At 45.0% G+C, this 23,919-nt stretch overlaps 1 protein-coding gene across 2 annotated transcripts in view; it reads right to left on the bottom strand.

Moving 5' to 3' along the window:
* Window positions 1–23,680, bottom strand: part of ZNF711 (ZFX family zinc finger ZNF711) — a 42,647-nt gene extending 18,967 nt beyond the window's left edge. For both annotated transcript variants that reach the window (XM_006115315.5, XM_075940757.2), the window contains exons 1-3: window positions 23,498–23,680; window positions 11,037–11,141; window positions 6,226–6,756 (exon numbers count right to left, since the gene is read on the bottom strand). In XM_006115315.5, coding sequence (XP_006115377.1) covers window positions 6,226–6,756; window positions 11,037–11,115 — 610 coding nt within the window. In that variant the 5' untranslated portion in view covers window positions 11,116–11,141; window positions 23,498–23,680. The remainder of the gene's footprint in view (window positions 1–6,225; window positions 6,757–11,036; window positions 11,142–23,497) is intronic.
* Window positions 23,681–23,919: the final 239 nt, after the last annotated feature.

Raw genomic sequence — 23,919 nt, 5'->3', positions numbered from 1 at the left:
AGGGTGGGTGAATGGGTGGAGAGAAGAGGAGAGGAGAGGAGAGGAAGGGATAAATATATCCAGAGAGAATAATGTCTAAAACCCATCTGTCTGAAGTTATGGAAGCCCATTGATCCTAGTATGGATGTAGGTGGTCCACGAATACTGAGAAGGTCCTGCATATTGGTATGATAGGTGGGAGATCTTTGTGGCCTTTGCTTGCTTTTTGGTCCCTGTTGGTTTGGTTAGTCAAAAGTTCTGGGCCATTGGTAAGGCTGATACCAATATTGTTTTCTTCTGGTTACCAGGCTGCATATCCTGAAGGGTGGAGTGTGGCACAAGTCCTTCATTGTGTGCAAGATTTCATTGAAGTTGGCGGTGAACAGTTTTTTTGCCATCAAACGGAAGATCTTCCACAGTAGACTGAATCTCTCTTGGAGATGTAGTAGAAGTAAACCAGGAGGCTCTCCACGATCACTGTGGTTGCAGTGGAACTTGCTGCACTGTCAGCTGCATTGAGTGTTCCCTGTACTGCTGTACAGATAATAGTCTGGCCCTCTGAAACTATGGCCTCATGACTATCCTCAGTAAAGTCCAGGAGTTTAGCTTAGTTCCTGTGGCTGTATTTGGCTAGAAGCTCAGAGTAATTTGAGATCCTGAACTAAAGGATGGAGGAGGGAGAGACTTTCTATCTGTAAAGATCTAATCTTTTGCTATCTCTGTCAACCAGGATATATTGCCTGTCGCACTGTTGTGCCACCTCTACCACAAGAGAATTTGGAACTGGGTGAGTAAATAAGAATTTGGAACCTTTGGATGGTACGTTGTACTTCCAATTGGCCCATTTACAAGTTGGAGGCATAGAAGCTGAGGGTCTGACATACTGTCTTGGCAGTATCCATGATAGCTGTGTTGATAGACAGCACTGTTTTGGAAGATGATGATGCTTGCAGGATGTCCATAACTTCATGCTGGGATAGGAGGGAAGGTTCTTTCATGGACTGATAACTAGTTAAAAGACAGGAAACAAAGCGTAGGAATAAACTGTAAATTTTCCGAATGGAGAGAGGTAACTAGTGGGGTCTCAAAGGGGGACTATCCTGGGACCAATCCTATTCAACTTATTTATAAATGATCTAGAGAAAGGGGCGAACAGTGAGGTGGCAAAATTTGCAGATGATACCAAACTGCTCAAGATAGTTAAGATCAAAGCAGACTGTGAAGAGCTTCAAAAAGATCTCACCAAACTAAGTGACTGGGCAACAAAATGGCAATTGGATTTTAATGTTGATAAATTAATGCACATTGGAAAAAATAATCCCAACTATACATACAATATGATAGGGACTAATTTAGTACAACTACTCAAGAGAGAGATCTTGGAGTCAGTGTGGATAGTTCTCTGAAAACATCCGCTCAGTGTGCAGCAGCAGTGAAAAGAGCAAATAGAATGATAGGAATTATTAACAAAGGGATAGAGAATAAGACAGAAAATATCTTATTGCCTCTATATAAAACCATGGTATGCCCACATCTTGTATAGATGTGGTCACCTCATCTCAAATAAGATATGTTGGCATTGGAAAAGGTTCAGAAAAGGACAACAAAAATGATTAGGGGTTTGGAACAGATCCCCTATGATGAGAGATTAAAAAGACTTAGTCTCCTCTTCTCTAAGATAAAAAGTTCAAAGGGGGGATATGATAGAGGTATATAAAATCATGACTGGTATGGAAAAAGTGAATAAGGAAAAGTTATTTACTTATTCCCACAATGTAAGAACTAGGGGTAAGCAAATAAAATTAATAGGCTACAGGTTTAAAACAAACAACGTTTTTCTTCACTCAGCACACAGTCAGCCTGTGGAACTGCTTGCCAGAAGAAGTGATGAAGGCTAGGACTTTAACAGGGCTCAAAAAAGAGCTAGATAGATTCATGGAGATTAGGTCCATCAATGGATATTAGGCAGGATGGTTAGGAATGATGTCCCTAGCTTCTGATTCTCTGGAGGTGGATGACAGGGGAGGGATCACGTGAGGATTACCTGTTGTGTTCTCTCACTCTGGGGCATCTGGTATTGGCCACTGTTGGCAGACAGGATACTGGGCTGGATGGATCGTTGGTCTGACCCAGTATGGCCATTCTTATGTTTCGGACACCTCCTCTAGCGCTATTTTAATCTCTATTGCAATCCTCTTGAATTGATCCTGGAAGTGAGAAAAGTCATCAGACAGTGGAGATGGAGGTATTATGTCCTTGTCCGATGAAAAAGAGGTATTGGTTGGTGGGGTGGCATCCGGGGCTGGGACCTATGGGACCTGCGTCTCTGGTTCCTCCATGTTCTCTTGTTGCTGAATAGGAGCCTAAATGAGAGAGATGGTATGTGCTGTGTATAGGTTGTAATGTTTGCAGGAGCTTGCATATCTGCTATGTTGCCTCTTGTAGGATTCCCTATGGGCTCCACTGTGGCCATCATGCTGGATATGGCATAGGCAGAGGCAAGTAGGGATGGCCATACACTAGTGGCATATCACTGTGTTAACGTTCATGGGGGGCAGATCTCATTTGTGGGGAATCAAAGTCTGGCGAGGAAGAGATGGTGAAAAGACAACCTCAATCCCATCATCTTCAACACTTGAGGAATGTGTCCGTTCCAGAGAGACATAATGTGGTGCTGATGGTCTAAGAGAGACATTAGTACTGAAGAGTGGAGATTGTGGTGTCAAGGCAACTGTAAAATCAGCATGACGCATAAATAGTGGTGGTGCCAATGGTAACTATGCTGATGTGTGCATCATTATGAGTTACACAGGTGTTGAGTGTGATGCCGGAGTCATTGGTGCCCTTGTACCAATGGCCTGCTTGGCAGTTGGTGCCAAGGTTGGGATAGATGCTGTTGTTTTGGTAGGAGTGGTTGGTACCGATGCTCTGGACAACTGGGAGTTTGGAGCTCTTATGCTTCGTGCCAATATGTTGGGTGCCGGTTGTAGCTGCACTATAGTCAGTGCTGGAGGTGCTGGGAGTGTCATAAGTCTCACATGAGATGTGTGTCACTGAGGTAGATCTTATAGGTGACCTTTTCTTAGTATTAGCGTCCCCATGCAGTATTGAGGAATGGCTCTTCTTTCATGAAGATTTTGAATTCGGAGAGGCCAGAGGCAAGGGAGCTGGAATAGACTGCTTGCCAGGATCCAAGGGTCGAAGAAAGGATTTTTCCATGAGCAGTAATTTCAGCTTCAAGTCCCTGTCTCTGGGAGCTCTGGCTTTCATTTTGGTGCAGGGAGACTCGTAGGCACCGTGTCCTGGCAGGATGAACAGTTTTTAAACCCAGGGGAGCCCAGCATTTTGGGTAGCTAAGAATTTTTTTTTAAACTAACAAGTAATTAACTAAGAACTAACAAATTTCGCTAAATTAACTGTAATAATAAATGAGGCTTCTTAATTCTTTCAGAGGGACTGTGGAGCTCTGTCTCAGGCCAGCACAGATGAGAAGGAACTGGAGGGCTTGGGCCACTCATGCACAGTTTCAACTCCATGGAGCTCAGTGGCAGTACCTTGCATGTGCAACCTGCGTGGGGCTGCTAGAAATAATCTCCAAACTAGATGCCAGGACAGCACCAAGACCAAGCGTGGAGCACCCATTGGGACCTCTCTCGAGGAAGAATCACAGCATACAATTACAATCCTGCCATATTTGTTGAATACTTAACTATACAGTGAAACATCTATACTATTCCAAGGTTTCAGATTCCTGGCTCACTAGACATATTTATCTGTCCCAGCATGACAGATTCAGATTCTGCACAAGTTTTCATTTTCTTTAAGGAAACAAAAAGGAACCACTATCTAGCCATAAAGACATGTTATCTTCAGAAGCATAACCATATCAGCACCATCTTAGAAAACCTGAAAAACAGCTTTGTAGGATAAATTCTGCAAGGCAATGAGAACTCTTGGCCCCAAGCAGTCAGCAATCAAAACATTTAAGTACATATTTAATTTTAAGGTTAATTTTAAAGTAATCATATACTTCATTGCACTAGAGGTGCACTGCTCAGCACATTACAGAATCAAGCCTCATGAGAGGCAAGAACTGTCCTATTGTATCCAAGTAAGACAATGACTTTAGAAGCCTAATAATGACACTTCAAAGACCAGATTTTCTTATAACTCAGGTTGCAGTTGTGTTTATTCCAATCATGATCTCCCTAAAACACAGTCACCACTACCATCAAGTTAAACTTATCTACCTTAGAAGGAATTCCAAAGATGACTTTACTTACAATTATAAGGATGCAGTTGGAAATATCGCAGTTACAGAACACAACTCATCATAAGTACTCTGTTAGAAAGGAGGAATTCTTTCAGTGAAAACAACTGAGCATTATAATGGTGTTCCTTTATTCACAAAACATACACAGGAATACCCCTGCTGTAGAAAGTTTCTATTTGCTGTCAGAACAGTTTCTTTTTGTTCTTGTTCAAAAATCCTCACTACCCGTTTAAATGACATGTTTAAAATGCCCTTGCAGGCAGCACATGACATTATATTAAGGACAGGCTGAAGAAAACTGTAACTCAGTCTCTCCCACAATTTTGCAAACTCTAAACACGTAATACTTTTAAAAATGTTTTGGAAAACAGCTATATAAAATGGTTACTGGACAATCAAAAGCTAGTCTGGCCTGGTCAAATGTCATTAGCAATTCAAAAAAGCTGCAAGCTTGCACTGATAAATACTATGTATATTAATTAACCTACATGGCAGTTCTGTGGGTGAAACAATACTAGATAGCCAATAGTCAACATCATTTAGTTGTAGAAAAAATTAAAAAAGATTTAACTAGTCTGTTATTTTCCCACAGTTGCTCTCACTTGGGCAGTTGTGCCCTAACTGCATTTGGCTAACAATCTATGTGTACTCCCTACACCGGTTTTCATTTTCAGCCACAGGTCAAAGGTTTCAGTTAATGAATGCACAACATTAAGTTTAGTTCAGACTAGGCAGTGGGACATAGGTACAGGTTGAACCTCCCAAATCTGGGACTCTCTGGTCTGGCAAAATCTACGGTCTGGCAGGGCCACAGATGTTGCTGGACCAAAGAGCCCCAGAGTAGAAGCAATGCAGGGGTTAGGGAGCCTTGGCTGGAATAGGTGGCATCTGGGGAGCCCCTCCTGGCCCTAGCCAGGGAACCCACTGCATTAGCAGAGCAAGTGACTGGGGAACCCCTGGCGTTAATAGAGCCAGCAGAGGATGGGAGCTCCTACCCCAGCTGGGGAACCCCCAGTGTCAGCTGGGCCATGTGACTGGGGAGTCCCAGCCCCAGCCCCAGCCAGGGAATCCCTGGTTGCAGCACGTGGCCCAGGCCAGGAGCCACTCAGTAGCAGTAGGGCTGGGATGACCAGGCAGTTGCTGCTGGGGAACCACTGGCTGACGTGGGGATGGCGAAGGTGGGCAGCTGGAATCCCTAGCGGCAGTGGGACGGGGTGGCCAGGTGGCCCTGGCTGAGGAACCCTGGTGCAGCAAGGTCAGCAGCAGCCGGGTGGCCCCTGCCAGGAACCCTGGGGAACACTCTGTGGCAGTGGGGCCAGCAGTATCCAAAGGTCCTAAGCCGGAGCCCAGGACTGATGCAGCCAGCAGGGAAGCAGTGACCTCCCCTGGTCCAGCAAACTCCAAACTCCATGGTTCAGGACAGCTCAGGTCCTGAGGGTGCCAGACCAGAGAGATCCAACTTGTAGTAGCCAAGAAGGTCAGAGATACAACTCCATGCTCTGCCCCTACTGCCAAGAGACAGGATTGGATGGCAGGGGCATTACCCCATTCTGTTCATTCTTCTGATACAGGTCACTATGAGAGGAGAGGATACTGGGCTAGGTGGACCACTGGCCTGATACAGTATGGCCATTCTTATAGTACGTTCTTTATGCTATTGCTGAAACTTGAAAAACACTATTTCCTGGAAAGAATTTGAATAATTTTATATATTTTTAAATTTACTTTGCTGCTGTAAAATGTAACTACAGTATATGTAGTATTTTACAATAATCCATTGTTCAGAAATGCCTGAAATTATACTTACACATATAATCTAACACTTGGTATCAAGGAATTAATTTGATGAGAAACTGTTCTTTCCAAGAATTTGGGTGCACAGGATAGAAAGATTTCAGTTTTAATAACCTCTCCCTACTGGACCATGTCTAGTTCAATAATCTCCTATTTATATCTACCTTTATTTCACTTACAAGATATCATTAAGTAGTCTTCAGATGTGCTCTTGCCATCATCATCATCTTCAGTTTTTATTGTAACCGTAGAACCAGGAACAGTACTGGCTGCTTGAATCACAGTTTCTGTATCTGAATTAGTTACAAGAACTTCTTCTGAAACCATTGTGGGCGAGTCAGGTCCTGACACAGAGTCTTGCACAACATGTTCCAAATGTCCATCAGGACCCGTAACAAGGTCAGCCACAAAAACCTGATCAGGAACTCTAACAGTTTCTGTTATTAGATCAGAAGTCAAAACATGATCACTGGTATCTAAATCTTCTTCAATAGCAACATCAGCTTCCAATACAGATTCAGGAACAATTACACCTTCTGTTACAACATCATTTTCAGTGATGATATCAGGTCCTTGGACAACTTCAGCAGCTAAACCATGATCAAGAGTTATCCCGTCATCTGCGACAACATCAGAAACTAGTACAGCTTCAGGAACTGATACAACAATATGGTCTCCATCAATGTGAGCAGTGCCAGCCATTCCAGCCACTATGAAACAATTGTAAATGAGGGAAAATATGTTAACATTTACACTACCGTATTACAGTACTGTAAGGTAGAGGCTATGCATTCCAACAAATGTCATTACATTTTACGTATCTCCATGTAAGGATGAACACGATTTTACAATATTCTTTGATATTAAATTTAAATGAAAAGGACAAAAATCTCCCAGACATTTATTTTAAAACAGGGGCATGGAAACTTTGTAAGGCCCCCGACTGAGAAGGCGAAAGACACTTCCCACACCCGAGTCTACGGAGGATGGTAGATTGTATGTGCTCTAGACCCATTAGGTTGGGGGGGGGCAGCAGGAACTGGAGTGCCAGCATGGCTCCCTGATGCTGGAGGGGAGTCCTGAGTCCCGGGGACTGGATCCAGTAAGATGTAGGCCAAATGTGGCACCCGAACCTTAAGTTGCCCACCCCTGCTTTAAAAGGAACATTAGTTTTAAACCTACCCTCCCTCCCCAATTTAGGTTTGATAAAATTGAGATTTAAAAGCCAAAGATCAGTAGTTGATTCCATTATATGTATTCTAAAACAAAATTAAATGATTTTTATATTATACTAGCAAACTGAACATTGTGTTACTTTGTTGGTGCAACAAAGCCAACAACAAAAGCTGACTAAAACAGCATGAAACTGTTTGACTTTGTTGTGACACAAGAGAAGAGTTTCTTTAAACATATCAAGAACTGGAGAGTTCAAACTGTGAAAAATATCACTTTACTTGCATATCAAATAATGCAGAGGCTTCAATTATTCACTGGTAAATATTAACAATTTTCTTTCTACAAAACATAGCAGACAGTGATCTGGGTTGCAAATGAAGCCATGTTAGAAATATCCAATTATCTGAAAGCTTAAGTAAAAGCAATAATCATGAACAATGCACTTTTAAAATTAAAGTGGAAAAATATTTTCCATTTTGATTGTAACTGTAATTTATTTGGAACAATCACAGACTTATGCCATTAAAACTAGCTCTGCTTTTTTATTATAAATAATAAAAAAGCCCCTCTACTGATAGATGGCAGGGTTAGGCACCTGCAAGTCCAAGAAAGTCAAGACAGCCTACTGGCCCCTACCTCCCAAAACCAGAGGCTGAAGCAATTAATGTTTACCCTGTCTACATGAGAAAACAGCAGCAATTTATTTAAATTAGTTTAGAAACTCCTTTAGTTAAATCAATTAAACATCTTGCATAGACACATTTTAATTTAGGAGCTTCTTTAAACATAATTAATTGAAAAGATGCTTTTCCCATTTAGGAAAATTGTATTTGCTTTCCTCTCTACACACAGGTGTGTATGCAGGGGGAATACAAGATAGTAGCTGGTTGGCATGCCATAAAAATATATATCAGAAGGAACTCAAGCTACTACGCTTCAGGAGAGCCTAAGTGGTAATGTGGAACACCAAGATTTAAGCAATTTTTTTACAGATCACGGGCCATCCATAGTGGATAAAAGCCTTGTCTGTTCTACAAGGAGGACAAAGGATGGTAGAATGACAGGATTTAGCTTAATAGATCAAAACGAAACAGCAATTAAAAATATGAACAAACAGTAACTCCTCACTTAACACTGTAGTTACGTTCCATAAAAATGCTACTTTACGTGAAACAATGGTGAGTCCAATTTCCCAATAAGAATTAATGTAAATGTAGTGAAGCATTGGAATGGGTTACCTATGGAAGTAGTGGAGTCTCCATCCCTAGAGGTATTTAAGTCTCGGCTTGACAAAGCCCTGGCCGGGTTGATTTAGATGGGATTGGTCCTGCCTAGAGTGGGGGGCTGTACTTGATGACCTTCTGGGGTCTCTTCCAGTTCTATGATTCTATGATAAGGGGATGGTTGGATGAAATAACATGATCTTGGTAACTAATTGACCATTCATTATCAGTTGGAAATAGGTCAATGGAGGGATGATAGGAGTTGCTATAGGAAACTTTCTGGGTGTCTGGCTGGTGAGTCTTGCCCACATGCTCAGGGTTTAGCTGATCGCCATATTTGGGGTCGGGAAGGAATTTTCCTCCAGGGTAGATTGGCAGAGGCCCTGGAGGTTTTTTGCCTTCCTCTGTAGCATCGGGCACGGATCACAGCTGGAGGACTCTCTGCATGTTGGGGCCTTCAAAGTATTTGAAGGCTTCAATATCTGAGATATAGGTGAGAGGATTATTCTAAGAGGGGTGGGTGAGATTCTGTGGCCTGCACTGTGCAGGGGGTCAGACTAGATGATCATAATGGTCCCTTCTGACCTTAAAGTCTATGAGGGGGAGTGAGGGGAGGACTAGAGAATTCTTTTTAGCAGACAAAAGACTGTGTGTGTACTGTATAAGTTTTAAACAATTGTATATAATTTAATACTATACACAGGAATGATAATTACAAGGCTTGGTTGAGATGGTGGAATCATGGGGTGGAATATTTCCCAGGGAAGGTCTTGCTACTAAATAATGAACTGAGCCCTCAAGGTTAACATGTGGTTAATGCAGCCTCACACTTTACAAGGCAGCATGGACTGAAGTAGGAGGGAGGAAACATAATAGATGCAAGGCAGTGGCTGCAAACACTTCCCTGCAGAAACTGAACATGATGATGAACCCATATGATTTTGCCAGAGGACACCACTCTCCTCTCTGGATTAAGGATGTTAAAATGTGGTTAACTGACTAGTCAACGGAATTTCCACTGACTAGTTGATAGGCACTTCCGTATTCCCACTTTGAAATGTACAAAAGCCCCCCATTTCAAAGGAGGAATGTGGAACTCCGTGTATAGCCTGGGACCAACGGGAAGTCCCGCTGACTCCAGACTGCACATAGGTGCCTGCTTTGCGGGGGCTCTTGTGCATTTCAAAGTCATGGAGCCTGGGGTCAGTGGAGGACTTCCCAGCTGACCCCAGCCTTCACTGCCCCTTTGAAATGCATGGAGATGGCATTTCAAAGAGGCAGTGGAGCCTGAGGTTAGCTGGGAACTCCCCAGCTGACCCAAGGTTCCCTGCAGCATTACTCCAGAACCCGGGATCAGCTGGGGATTCCCCAGCTAATCTCAGGTTCTGGAGTAATGCTGCAGGGAACCTTGGGTCAGCTGAGAGTCCCCAGCTGAACCCGGGCTCCGTTATAGCTGCCACTTTGAAACGCTGCCTGGGGGTTTCAAAGCAGCAGTGCTGCACATGTGCAGCACTGCCACTTTGAAGTACCCTTTCTTCCCCCAAACTATTATTGGATAGTCTAACTAGTCTTTAACATCTCCACTCTGGATAGTGCATTGTGCCAAAGATGTGTGAGAGTGAGAGACAGACAGAGATGCATATTTCCCCTTTAAGTATGCACCCCACATTGTATACACTGCCCTTTTAAGTAGACCATGTAGTTCAGACCTAGGAATCTTTATCTGTGTAACCTGCTTTGTGGAGATGGGGTACAGATGAGGGGTTTGATCAGAGGGACACCCTGACATTAGTGCAAACACATAGCAAGCAGCAGCTCCAAGGGAGAGGGCAGGAGCAGCAGAGCCGGGGGGGACGGGGAGAGAGAGAGAGGCAGTTGAACTGCAGCTGCCCAGCCACATTCCTTACAGGGAACTTAGGAAAGCTGATGGGGGGCTGCCAGTCCACCCAGGTTCCAAACCCCTCAAGAACAGGCTGCTTTTCCAGAAAATCCTGCAAATAATGGACAAAAGAAGGAGGCCAAATGATGTTATAAGAGAGTACTGCATAACTTTAAATGACCACGCGCTCTAATAAGAAGCAACATAACAATGTTAACCAGGACAACATTAAGTGAGGAGTTCCTGTACATACAAAAAAACCACCACACTGTTTTTCAAGATAGAGAGGGCGGTTCAACAAGATTTTTAAGGATTTCATACTGTAAGCTACTGAATGTCGACTGAATCAGTGAGGATTAAGGGCACTTACAAGTACAGAGGAGGCATTCAGAACTTTTACAAATTGCCCTTTAGTCTACTCACTGAAGTTCTACTTCACACAGAATTAACATTGCAATTGTTAAAATTGATGAAGATTTTTTCTACAGCAGCAACTAAAGTGTATACTCATAAAAGTGGAATTCAAATATGTATGCCTTGTTTCCTCTGTAGGGAACTTTGAAGACAAAATTAAATACATGTGAAATATTATTATAGACTGCTAAAGTCAACCTTCCATTAGCGTATGAGCTACAGTCGATACAGAAAATACGTTTTATTTAGAAGATCTCACCCACTTTAAGCATTAGTGTTTAAAAATAATATGTTTTACCAAAATCTTGCATAATCATAGTGTGAGGCATTTTGGACTCGTGTGTCTGCAATCCAAGGCTCCCACCACCTGGATCCATAGTCAGCTAAGCTCTTTCACAAATAGCTGTAAAAACAGAATTATACATTATATTAAAAGAGTTTTGTCTTAATGTCTGTTTAACTCTACTGGACTAAAATCTGATAGAAGACCATAAGTGCAGATGTGGAAATATATCCCTGAAAAAGTGAAGAAGAAAAAAAAAGATGCTACCTTACACAATTCAGTTTTACGAACCTGTATTAAATCTCAATCCTGAAAACACATCCATGAGTAATTTGATAAAGCCAAAAAGTATAAAATGAACAAAATTATGCAAGTGCAAGTATTTGCTGGACTAGACCAAGTTACAAAGTGTTATGATCTAGTATTGTTTAGCTTATCACATGCAAGAATTTACCTAGAATGTGGTAACAGCTCAGAGGGGTAGCAGTGTTAGTCTGTAGCTTTAAAAACAATGAGTAGTCCTGCAGTCCTGTTAAAGACTAACAACATTTATTAGCTTTCGTGGACAATACCCACCTCTTCAGATGAGATGAGCTTGAGTTCACTAGAATGTGCTACTGGAACATAACACTCAGAATACCAGACAGACATACTTTTACCTCAACAGGCAATACAATACTAATTTTAACACTGTTAGGAGTACAATCTACTATATAGATGCACAAACTTGCTCAAATGTTTGTTTGTTCAAGAATTACTCCTAAATTGTAAGAGCTATGATCACCAATTTGGTATGCAGCTTCATTTTATCATAACTTAAAGAAAGAACAGGGTATGTTCGTGTCAGGACAATGGGATGTCCATGGAACGTGATTGTTTCTCAAATAGAAGGGAAATGTTTATGATAGCAGGGACAGTTATATCCAGCACGATCACAAGGAAGTGATGATCGTGGCTAGACAGCATTGCCCCGGCAAGCAATGGTGGCGGCTGCCTTCACCCTCTGGCCTGACTCCTGCGCCCCACCCTCTCCCCTAAGCCTCCCACATCTCTCAACCTCCTGCCCCTACTCCTGCACACTCACCCCTGCCTGAACCCCCACCTCCTGCCCTGACTCCTGCACTCCTTGACACTACAAGCCCCTTGCCCTGAGCCCCCCACATCCTCAAGCCCCTGCCCTGACCCCTGCACTCACACCTCAAGCACGGTATCCTGAAAGATCTGAGCAACGCAGGGTAAATCTTCTAGTGTGAAAATATGCTCAAATTCTCTCCATAGTATGACTCATTAAAATGTCAAAAGCACTACTGACAATAGCAACAAATTCTGTGCCAGTATTACTTAATAACTAAGGACAGTTCCCTAGACATATAAAAACATATTAAACACACAAAAAACTGTCATGAACCAGTTTGGATTGCTACATGTACAACTTACCTACCCACAAAAATAAGCAAATCAAAGATATGCCACCTAACAAGTACACAAACAACCCACAAAGCATGTGCTTAAACATTATAACTGCAATACTCTACAGACCAACATCTTAACTCTGCCCCATTTTATCCTTCTGAATATAAATTTTTCCCGATTGCTTCCTTCCTTCCCCAACATTAGCATTTGTAGTCATTTAGGCTACGTCTACACTACATGCTTCTTACACAAGAAGCCTTTTGCGCAAGAGTTTTTTCACAAAAAATTATTGCGCAAGAGCACGTCCACACCTCAAAGCACATTACAAAAACCATGTGCCTTTGTGCAAGATAGCGTCCACACTGCATGGATGCTCTTGTGCAAGAAAGCTCTGATGGCCATTCACAGAATGGCCATCAGAGCACCTTTGCTTTTTCCCCCACAGGGGTTTCTTGCACAAGAAGCCATCTGGAACATCCACACCTGCCTTTTTGTGCAATAGCTGTAGTGCAAAAAGGAGCTAAGCCTCATAAAAGGAGGTTTACCCATGCCAGAAAAAGCCCTTCCTTCTGCTGTTTTACTGTTCATTTACTTGCGCAAAAGTGCATTTGAGGTGTGGATGCTCTACGGGTTTTTGTGCAAAAACAGATGGTTTTGCACAAAAACCCTGCAGTGTAGACGTAGCCCTGGTGAAGAAGATTGTGATGAGAGAGGATAGTTTGGTAAAGGGTTGTGGTTGTAAGGGCAGTTAAAGGGAATGATGAAAACTGACATTTCAGGTGGGTACCTGGTTTAAGTTACCAGAGGATGGCTGTAGCATATTATAATTGTGGTAATAGTAAGGAGGAGACTTTGTGTGTCTTTGCTTTTGAGAATTTGCCAGGTAGTATGTGTGTGATTCACAAAAATGTTTACATATAACTTATGCAGGGATTTTTAGAAATTAAAGTTTAATTGGAATGCAGTTAGGAAAAAGTAGTGGGCAGACCTGTCAGGGTAGAAGTGCTGCTGATGGAAAACATTTCATCTGTCAGTAGCTAAATATTAACCCTTATGTAATAGGATAAAATCTGACAAAAGTGTAGCTCCTATGGATTTGTTTGTATAGCTTTGTTAGCTATAGGTATAAATCAAGTTTTGCACTAACTGACTTCCATCCACAGAGGCAGCAGCAGAGGTGTGTGTGTGTGGCTGGGGGGAACACGGGGGGGGGGGAGAATAGAGAAGTGGGAGAAGAGAAAGGTGGGAGCCACTACACGCAGTAAGCCAGCTATCAAACGCAGCAGCGTGGGGGGTGGGGTTGGGAGGCAGGAATGGCTCCCAGCATGGACCAGCTCCTGGGGAGCCACCTGCTATCTGCATGTAATCTTGTAACTGCTGACATTTTCAGTGGTTACACAGTTACTTAAACTCATTTTAACAGCCCTAGCCTTAATGCTGCTGACCTTAATGCTGTGTGAGCCCAACCTCTCACCACACCCGGAGTGCCCACAACCCAGAGCCACCTCCTACACTACAAAACCTTCATCCCTGGGCCCACCCTAGAGTCCTCACCCTCTCCTTCACCCCAACCCATTGCCTTAAACTGCAGAACCCATGAGCATGGGCCATGTAGAGCCTGTTCTCCGCCACCATCAAATGGGAACTGCCCCAAATAACTGCTCCACACCCCAACCCCTGAGGCCCTAGCCCTGAGCCCCCTCATACATCCCGTATTCTAACTCAGAAACCCAAACTGAGCCAGCCCCACTGCCCTAGCTCCCTCCTAAATCTCCCACCTCAACACTGAGCCCCCTCCTGCACCCTAACTCCCACCCAGATCCTGCATTTCCACCTAAATCTGCCCAGAACCCACTTTTACACTCCAAACATCTCATCCCCAGCCTCAGTCCAGATCCCGCACTCTCAAAAACAGACCTAATGCCACCCAACCAGGAGCCCCCCCTCTTAAAATCTCAACTCCTTAGCTCCACCTGCGCACATCATCTCCATATTGGTTCACATAACAAAACTGATTCCATACATGGATATACAAAATTAGAAGGAAGACTGCTCCTGAGTGGCATAGGACTGGAAGAGACCTTGAGAGGTCATAAGAACAGAAGAATGGCCATCAAGGGTTAGACCAAAGGTCCATCCAGCCCAGTATTCTATTTGCTGACACTGGCCAATACCAGATGCCTCAGAGGGAGGGAACACAACAGGTATTCCTCATGTGATCCCTCGTCTGTCACCCACCTCCAGAGAAACACAGGTTTGGGATACCATTCCTACCCATCCTGACTTATAGCCATTGATGGACCTAACCTCCAAGAATCTATCTAGGTCTTTTTTGAACCCTGTTACAGTCCTAGTCTTCACAACATCCTCTAGCAAGGAGTTCCACAGGTTGATTGTGCGCTGAGGAACAACTTCCTGTTGTTTGTTTTAAAGCTGCAGGCTATTAATTTTATTTGGTGACCCCTAGTTCTTATATTGTGGGAATAAGTAAATACATTTTCTTATGTTCTGTTCACTTTTTCTACACCAGTCATGATTTTATAGATCTCTATCAGTGTTTCTCAACGTTTTTTTGTAAAGTACCACCTTAAAAAAAATAAGTATTCCCAGTACCTACAGTTTTCAGAAACACAATTTTTTCTACCATTGCAACATATTTGTTTAAACAACTTAATCGTAGCCAGCTAGGCGATGAAATTTTTGGGTGTAAAAAGCACAAAAATAATGAAGTGCTGTAAAACTTAAAACAAAAATTCAGTTTTCTCCAAATTTCAGTTGTGTTGACATACCCCCCAGACTTCTCTCGAGTACCCCTAAGGGCACTTGTACCACTGATTGAGAAACATTGCTCTATCATCTCCCCCCCGTCTCTTTTTTAAGATGAAAAGTCCAAATCTTTTTAATCTCTCTTCATATGGGACCCATTCCAAACCCCTAATCACTTTTGTTGCCCCTCTCTGAACCTTTTCCAATGCCAATACATCTTTTTTTTTTTTTTTTTTTTTTTTTTTTACACATCTGTATGCAGTATTCAAGATGTGGGCATACCATGGTTTCATATAGAGGCAATAAGATATTTTCTGTCTTATTCTCTATCCCTTTGTTAATGATTCCTAACATTCTATTTGCTCTTTTCACTGCCACTGCACACTGGGTGGATGTTTTCAGAGAACTATCCACAATGACTCCAAGATCTCTCTCGAGTAGTTGTACTAAATTAGTCCCCATCATATTGTATGTATCGTTGGGATTATTTTTTCCAATGTGCATTAATTTATCAACAGTGAAATTTTGTTGCCAAATCATTTAGTTTGGTGATCTTACTGAAGCACATAAAGCTCATAAAATTTTGAAGGTCATAAAGTTCGTCTCCTACATTCACAGAAGGACCAAGTACCACCTAGGCCAGAGGTCGGCAACATACAACATGCATGCACTGGGGGCACAGGGATGTGGGGCAAGAGGTGGGGAGCGAAGGAGGATGTAGTGCACCCTTGAGGCTTCCAAGAGAGATTAATGAAACTGCTAAAATGTACATAGGACTACATGCAGATCGGAAATAGAAGTGAATTAAGTTAAATCTGGGCACACCACTTCTAAAAGGTTGCTGACCCATGACCTAGACCATCCCTGACAGGTGTTTGTCTAACCTGCTCTTAAAAATCCCCCATAATGGAGATTCCACAACCAATTTAGGCAATTTATTTCAGGGGTTAAACACCCTGACAAGCAGGAAGTTTTTTTCTAACGTTCAACCTAAACCTTCCTTGCTGCAATTTAAGCCCATAGCTTCTTATCCTATCATCAGAGGTTAAGAAGAATAATTTTTCTCCCTCCTCCTTGTAACTACGAATGCAAAATCCTGCTTATTCAGTTAACCAGTTAAACATTACATTTAACCGATTAAATGGAATCCTGCAGGAGACAGGGGGGAGAGGAGGAGAGACATTTGAGACCTAATCAGCATGGAGTAGAGCAAAGAATTAGCTCCTGCTAATACATCTCACAATGATATTTGCTTTCTTTTGTTGTTGTTGCAAGTTTTACACTGTTGATTCCTTTCTGCAGTACTGTTAAACAGTCCCATTCTGTGTGTGCAACTGTGTTTCTTCCTAAGTGGAGCATGTTGCATTTGTCCTTTTTGAATTTCATCCTATTTACCTGACCATTTCTCCAGATCATCATGAATTATAATACTGTCCTCCGAAGCACTTGGTATCCCCTCCCACCTTGGTATCATCCACAAACTTTGTAAGTGTACTCTCCAATATTTCCTCTAATTTTTTATCCATGTGTGGAAAAACTTTCATAATGTGCACCAATATGAAGGTGATATATCACATAACAAAAGTCATTTTGCATATCAACAGCATGTGCTAGCAGTGGCACCAAGGAATTGGGATGAAGAAGAGGGCTCATGATGGGGGTGCAGGATGAGGCCTCTGACTGGAAGTGAGGATTCTGGGGTGGAGGCCAGTGATGAGGGCTTCAGGTTGCCCCAGGGAGAAAAAGGACAGTTGCTCTTTTTCTCATGGCAATAGCCTGGGGCTAGGCAAGAGGTGCCTCTCCACAGCTGCTGCAGCTCCAGAGGGCAGTTGGAGGAAGGGGATCTGTCCCCATACCAGGGCAAATTCTGGATAGGTTTGATGGGGCCAGGTAATGGGTGCCTGTCCTGGGCTGCAGCAGATTTGAGCTGGGCACTATAGCCAGGAGTAAGGCACCCCTCTCTTCTTGTGACCCCAGAATAGAGCACTTGTTGCTGGGAAAGAGCTGACCCTCCCTGCTGACCCCAACCCAGAGCTACTACAGCCCAGCCCAGCTCAAAGTTGTCATGGAGAGAAGTGCTTTTGCCCCAGCAGCTCCATCCTGGGGCTGGGAGGCAGAGGCAGCACTCTGTGAGGCTTGTTAGGGAGCTGCACAAACACCTAGCTTAGAGGGAATTTTGGTACCTCTATTACCTACAGTTTTCAGACACACACAATTTTTTTCTACCATTGCAACACATTTATTTAAACAACTTAATCACAGATGGGCGGGCAATGAAATTTTGGGGTGTTAAAAGCACAAAAATAATAAAGCGCTGTAAAACTTAAAGCAAAAGCAAAAATTCATTTTTCTCCAAATTTCAGTTGTGTTGACATACCCTCCTCCCCCAGAATTCTCTCCACAGGCAAGGGTACTCATACCACTAGCTGCGAAACACTGCTACAGATACACTACATCTACTGCTTCCCCCATCCACAAGCCTACCTACCCCATCAAAGAAAGCAAACAGGTTGGTTTGACATGACTTCTTCTTTACAAATCCATGCTGTTGCTTATCACTTTATAATCTAGATGGAGCAAATAATAGAAGAATCAGTTTGCAAACATTATCTTTTCTTGTACAAAAGTTAAGCTGATTGATCTGTAATTCTCTCAGCTGACCTTTTTTATAGATGAGCATTATATTTCCAGTCTTTTGTCAAAGTAATTTTTACTTTATTTCCCTATTTTAGCTTCTAATCCTACCCCATTTTCACCGGCATTCACTGTTTTAGGTGTCCAATTGCTACCAAAGTTCTTGGTGAAAACCAAAACAAAGATGCCATTAAGCACCTCTGCCATTTCCAGGCCTGTTATTGTTTTTCCCTCTTCATTGAGTAATGATCCTACTCTGTCCTTGGTCTTCCTCTTACTTCTAATGTAGTTGTAGAATATTTTGTTACCCTTCATGTTTCTAGCTAAGCTCAGTCATCCCAACTCCCTGTATAGATAGTGGTAGGATGATGAATGAATTCTTCCATCCACCTACCTACCGGTCAGGGAAGTAGATTACCTAGGCTATGTCTACACTATGTGTTTTGTCGGAAGAGGCAATGCAAATAAAGCGCTGATTAGCATTATTTGTGCTTCATTTGTATAATCTATTCTGATTCGTTTTTGCACAAGTGGTTTTTGCACAAAAACTTGCAGTGTGGACGTGTCCATTTTGTGCAAAACCTCCTTTTTTCCATAAGAATCTTGGACAAAAAGGGGTTTTTGTGCAAAACAGACATGTCCACACTGCATGTTTTTGTGCAAAAACAGATTGGAACAGATTATGCAAATAAAGCACGAGAAAATGCTAATCAGTGCTTCATTTGCATTGCCTCTTATGACAAAACACATAGCGTAAACCTAGCCCTACACAAAAAGGAGAATCCCTCCCACTAGCATATGTAGCATCTATACAGAAGCATGTTTTAAATGTAGACGTGACTTTAGGGCAATTATACATTACAAAATTAACTCAATTGAAATCAAATAATTACTCCAGTTTTTCTTTTCCCCTCAGTCAGTGATGCATGTCCTAGCCAGAAGTGCTTCTGACTTAATTGTGGGGCACTCACAGTGAGACCCTGCTGTGTGCTCCAGCTGTGTGCTTCCCAGGGGGCTGACAGTCAACAGGCAGCATAAAATTGCCCTAGCAATATCAGCCTAAGCGCTATGCCTCTCATGGATGTGGAGGTTAAGTCAAATGTAGTGCAAGCACCTGTCCCTGGACTGCTGTCCCAATCACTGTACCCTCCCCTGCACCATGTCTCTGAGCTGTCAGGGCTGCAATGTGGGATCTACCGGCTACCGTGCCACTTTTCTTGGTGTTGAAAGCCCTGTGGGGTGGAGGTGGAGGAAGGGGAATAGAGGCTTGGTTTAAAATAGCAACTCCAAGTGGCAAGGGAAAGCAGTGAGGTCAGGCTTGAGCTGGGAGAAGGAGAAGAGGGAGGAGACAGGCAGGATGCAGAGTGATGTGATGACATCACTCTGTCATCCTGCAGAAAAAACTTTTTTTTTTTAAATGAGAGAGAGAGAGAGAGAGAGAGAGAGAGATATTCGAGTCTGTCCATGAGTCAAGAATTCCCTCTAAATGGTAAGAGGTAGGACCACCAGATTTGGTATGCAGCTTCCTCTTATCCTAACTTAAGCAAGGTCAAGGTTTGTGCCAGGAAAATTCTAAATCTACCCTATCTGCACTAGCATTCACTATATTAGGCATCCAGTCACTGCAGAGTGACCACAGGGGTCCACCACACCAGGAGGAGAGTGGCTAGCTGGGGCTCTTCATATTGCTGGCCATTGGTCCAGGTAAGTAGTCCCTTACCTCCAAAACCCTCTCACCAGTCCCTCAGCAGCGATACCAGATGGGGGAGCCCCACTGACCAGCAGGCCCAGTTGCCCCCCCTTAAGGAGCTGCTTGCTGTCCCAGGCAACCCAGTGCTTCTCCTCCGAGAGGAGACGCTGTCGAAGCAGCAGCACCTTCACTGCCATAGGCAGCACCGGTAAGTCCTCCTTCCCCAACCACCCAGCCCCACAGCCTAAACCCCCCTGCCCTGAATTCTTCACTCCCCCTATCCTAAGCCCCCACACCCTACACAACTCTCAACCCACTGCACTGACTCCTGCACTTCTCACACCTCCCAGACTCTTGCTCTGAGCCCCACATCAAACCCCAAACCTGACTTCTGAACCCTCCTCCCACCGCCAGCCCCTTGTCCTGAATGACTCAAGCAAATATATTTTATTATATATGGGATGTAAAATCCTATTTAATCAGTTAACTGGTTAATTGTTACATTTAACCAGTTAACCAATCAAGCGGGATCCCAGGGGGCTATATTACCCAACCCAGTCCCCATGGCTGCCAGCCCCAAAGGGCTGCCTGCTCCTGACCTGCAGCGTGGTGGGCCCAGCCAGACTTGAATAGCCCACAGCCCATGGGGGTGGCTGGCCCCTGGCCTGCAGCATAGTGGGCACAGACCAGCAATGCCCATCCAGCAGGGCTGCTGGCCCTGCAGAATGGCTGGCTCCCGATCTGGGCCCAGTAGAGGGCTGCTCCTGTGTGCCAGTTAACCATTCACATCCCTAATAAATATATATGAAATTTTTACAGAAACTAAAAAGATATTCATCTTGTCCCCTTTAATATTAAAGATAAGCTTAATAAGAATGCACCAGAATATGTAGTCCTTAAAACTGAACTCTATAGTACAGGAGTTCTCAAACTGGTGGTCACGACCTTTAGGGGTTCACAGCATTATTACATGGAGGGTCACAGTCATCCTCCACCACATAGATGCTCCCTTTACCTTGAGCATCTATAATAGTACTAACCATAAAAAATGTGTTTTTAATTCATATGGGGTGATTGCACTCAGTGTTGTTGTATGAAAAGAATCACCAATACAAAAGTTTGAGAACCACTATCTCATAGGCATTTTAAAATGTGTTTAAGTAACCACTTAACTGCTGAAAAATTCAGTGGTTACACATGAGGGTTAGGGTTGCCAGATGGTCTCTCAAAAATACCAAACATACGGGCTAAAAATTTGTTAAGCAAAAAACAAAAAAAACCCCAACCCACTACCAAGAGCCACCAAGCTGGGAACAAAGAGGGAGGCCTGCTACCTAAAGCAGAAAGAGGCAGACCCCCAGGGCAACACACGACCACTGGTAGGAAAGTGACTCACCCATAGCCAGGTCTCTGGGTGTCCCAGTAGGAAGAAGCAGAAATTCCACCCCAGTCAGTTTTGGCTGAGAGCCCATGGAAGGTGCCTAAATGCAACTACAAAGCACCCGCGGGCTTCTCTCCTGGACTACAGCACCACAACGTGCTTCAACAGCACTCAGGAGCAGGGACAGGGCTTATCTTCCTCCCCAAGACCTCACTCCTTCTCAGACGCAATCAGCTGAGGACTCCCAGCACCGATTGTGCCTTGCCCCCCAGCCACTCCCCCTGCCCGGCTTCTGCACGCAGCCAGAGGCTCCCAGCACCAATCACTGACCTGCCTCCCAGCCTGGGACTCCCTCTGGTTGTGTGCAGAAGCCTGGCAGGGGCAGGGTGACTGACTGGGACTCCCAGCCACTCCCTCTGCCCCCACAAGGCTTTTGCACGCTACCACAAGCTCCCAGCGCCGATCGTGGCCCCGCCTCCCAGCCACTCTCCCCACCCCCACCAGGATTCTGTCCAGGCCCAGCCGGAAAAACAGAAAATACCGGACATTGCACATGTCTGGTATTTTCTGAATTTTTTTTTACCAGACAGAGGGTGCAAAAATCAGACTGTCCAGTAGAATAGCAGGCACCTGGCAACCTAAGTGAGGCTGCATTCGGCTCCCTGGGAACCCATGCGGGTGGGCAGCTGGATTTTAAGCCCACTCCCTGCATGTATCAGCTCCCTCCTGCTTCCCGCGCTGCTGCTTCTCAGAGGAAGCAGCATGGGAGGGGGGCAAACAACTCCCTGGGAGCCAGTGTGCACTGGGAGGCAGCTTTTAAATCAGCTCCCCCTATTTACTAGGAGCCTGCATTTTACTGTGAAGGTTAAATGGTTACACTATTTAATGGAAGGATAAATGGTTAACTGTGTACATGGTTACACTTTCACATCCCTACTGTCCAGCACACATTCCAAACTCATTTTCCTTGTGTGCATTGTAGATATCTGCAACATGGCCACATATTAAGAAAATGTAAATGTAAACAAGAACTAATTTGTCTAGACAAAAAGCCTGCACAGGAAAGTCTAAACTAGAAACTAATCCACAGCTTACTATAAACTTTACCCAGCAAGGTGGAGTGCACTGTAAAATGAAAAAAAACAACAAATGGTCTGATAGCACTTTATAGAATAACAAAACACATAGATGGTATCATGAGCTTTCATGGGTACAGCCCACTTCTTCAGATGACCAGAGTTCTGAGTATAAAATGAGTATGTCTATTGGAACACAGTCTTAAGTAGAATATCAGCCTGCAAAATAGTCATGAAAATGTACCACAGATAGGTATGAAATCTCTCTTGCCTCTTTCATTTACCATAACAAAATTGAAAAAAAGATTATTGCCTATTCAAGTAAAATAAAATTGCTCACTCTAAGCAAAAACGTAATTTTAGTACTTCTAGGTCTCCAGAATATTTTAAACATATGACAAAGAAGTAATAAAACTTCAACCGTGACAGAACAGGTGTGAGACCTGAAAAACAGAAGGCCATCCACATATGCACAAAAGAAAGATGTGATAGAGTGTGTAAATACCAAGAGGACATAGAAGTGCTCACCCCAAAACAACAGAAAGGAGTGTGCATACTAAACACTGACAGAGCATATGCCAAGACACCACAGAGGTGTGTGTGTGTGTGTGTGTGTGTGCGTGTGTTAACTACTGGCAGGGCCTGCGCATGAACACCACCAGGCCAGTCGTCAGCGTGTGGTCAGAGTACTGGCAAGCGCGCGTGCTTGCGAGTCCGAGGCGCCAGTGCGCGCGCTGGCTAGTGGCAGCGTACGAGACGACCGCAAACACTGCAGCTCGGACGGGCCTGCGCGCGGAGGGCTGGCAGCACCCAGTGCCGCAATAGAGGGACAGCGCAGGGGGAGCCGCTGCACAGCTCTCGCTCGCCCCTGGATCCCGGCACGTTAAGAGCCCTGCGGCCCCAGCTTCCCTGGTATCCCGAGGCCGCACGGCTACGCGCAGGGCGCCAGCGCCCCCTGCCGTGCCTCTGCGGGAGGGGGAGGGGTGCGAGCGCCGCGCCGGGAAGACAAAGGCGCTCGTGATGAGTCAGGGCTGCAGCTCGGCGGGACTTCCTCAGGCGCGCTCCCCGGGCCCGTGCAGAGCCCTACTCTCCCGGGCCGCTAGGCCCGCTGCTCCTCTGCGGCGCCCAGAGGCCTGGAGCCCGGGCGGCTGCGGGACCGGAGCCGTCGCCCCTCAGCCCCCGTTCAGGGTGCAGCGAGAATAGCCAGGCAGAGCCCGTCCCGCGGCGCGCGCGAGCGAAACCTCTCGCGCCCCAACCGCCGACATCTTGTTTTCCGCCATTTTATGGCCGCCCAAGAGGCCCCTCGGCCGAGGGATCCGGGACCTGCGCCGGCCCAGCCTAGGAAGAGGCACCGGCGGGCGCAGCCCACAGGCCGAGAGCGGGGAGGTGGCGGGCGAGCCCGGCGGCGGCAGCAAAGCGCACAGGCCCAGGGGCGCGGCCTGCGCTAAGGCCTAGCCGCCTCCATTGTCCTACCCCCACCCCCGCGCCGCTGGTCCAGCGCTAGCACCTCGCTCACCTGTGCGGGTCCCTGCGCCGTACAGCGGGCTCGGGCCCGGCTGAGGGTCGGCGGGCCGCAGGGGCCTTGCATTCGGGGCCGCCAGGTCCGCGGCCTGCACCAATCACAGGCTGGGCTAGGAATCGGGGCGCGAGCGCGCGCGGCCTTCTCCCCCTCCCCCACCAGCCTCGCGTCACTGAGCGCCGGAGCGTGCCCCAGAGATGGGAGCATGCGCAGAACCGCCGCTGGGGTCGCTGCCCTTACTGTGCTCTCAAACGTGCCCTGAGAGCAAAGCGGGGCTGGGGGAGACACCCCAGTTGTGCGCGGCAACTGGAAGGCTGCATGCGACAGACTGTATTGCAATATGAAATAGTCAAAGGCTAGCGTAGCAATTTGTGCAAATATGTTTATGGGGAGGGGTGGGGAACCTCACACCCGGAGGG

This window comes from Pelodiscus sinensis, chromosome 13 (genome assembly GCF_052426305.1).
Source record: "Pelodiscus sinensis isolate ZL-2025 chromosome 13, ASM5242630v1, whole genome shotgun sequence".
Classification (NCBI taxonomy): Eukaryota; Metazoa; Chordata; order Testudines; family Trionychidae; genus Pelodiscus; species Pelodiscus sinensis.
Note: the sequence above shows the minus strand (reverse complement) of the source record. Positions and strands in the feature narration are given on the sequence as shown.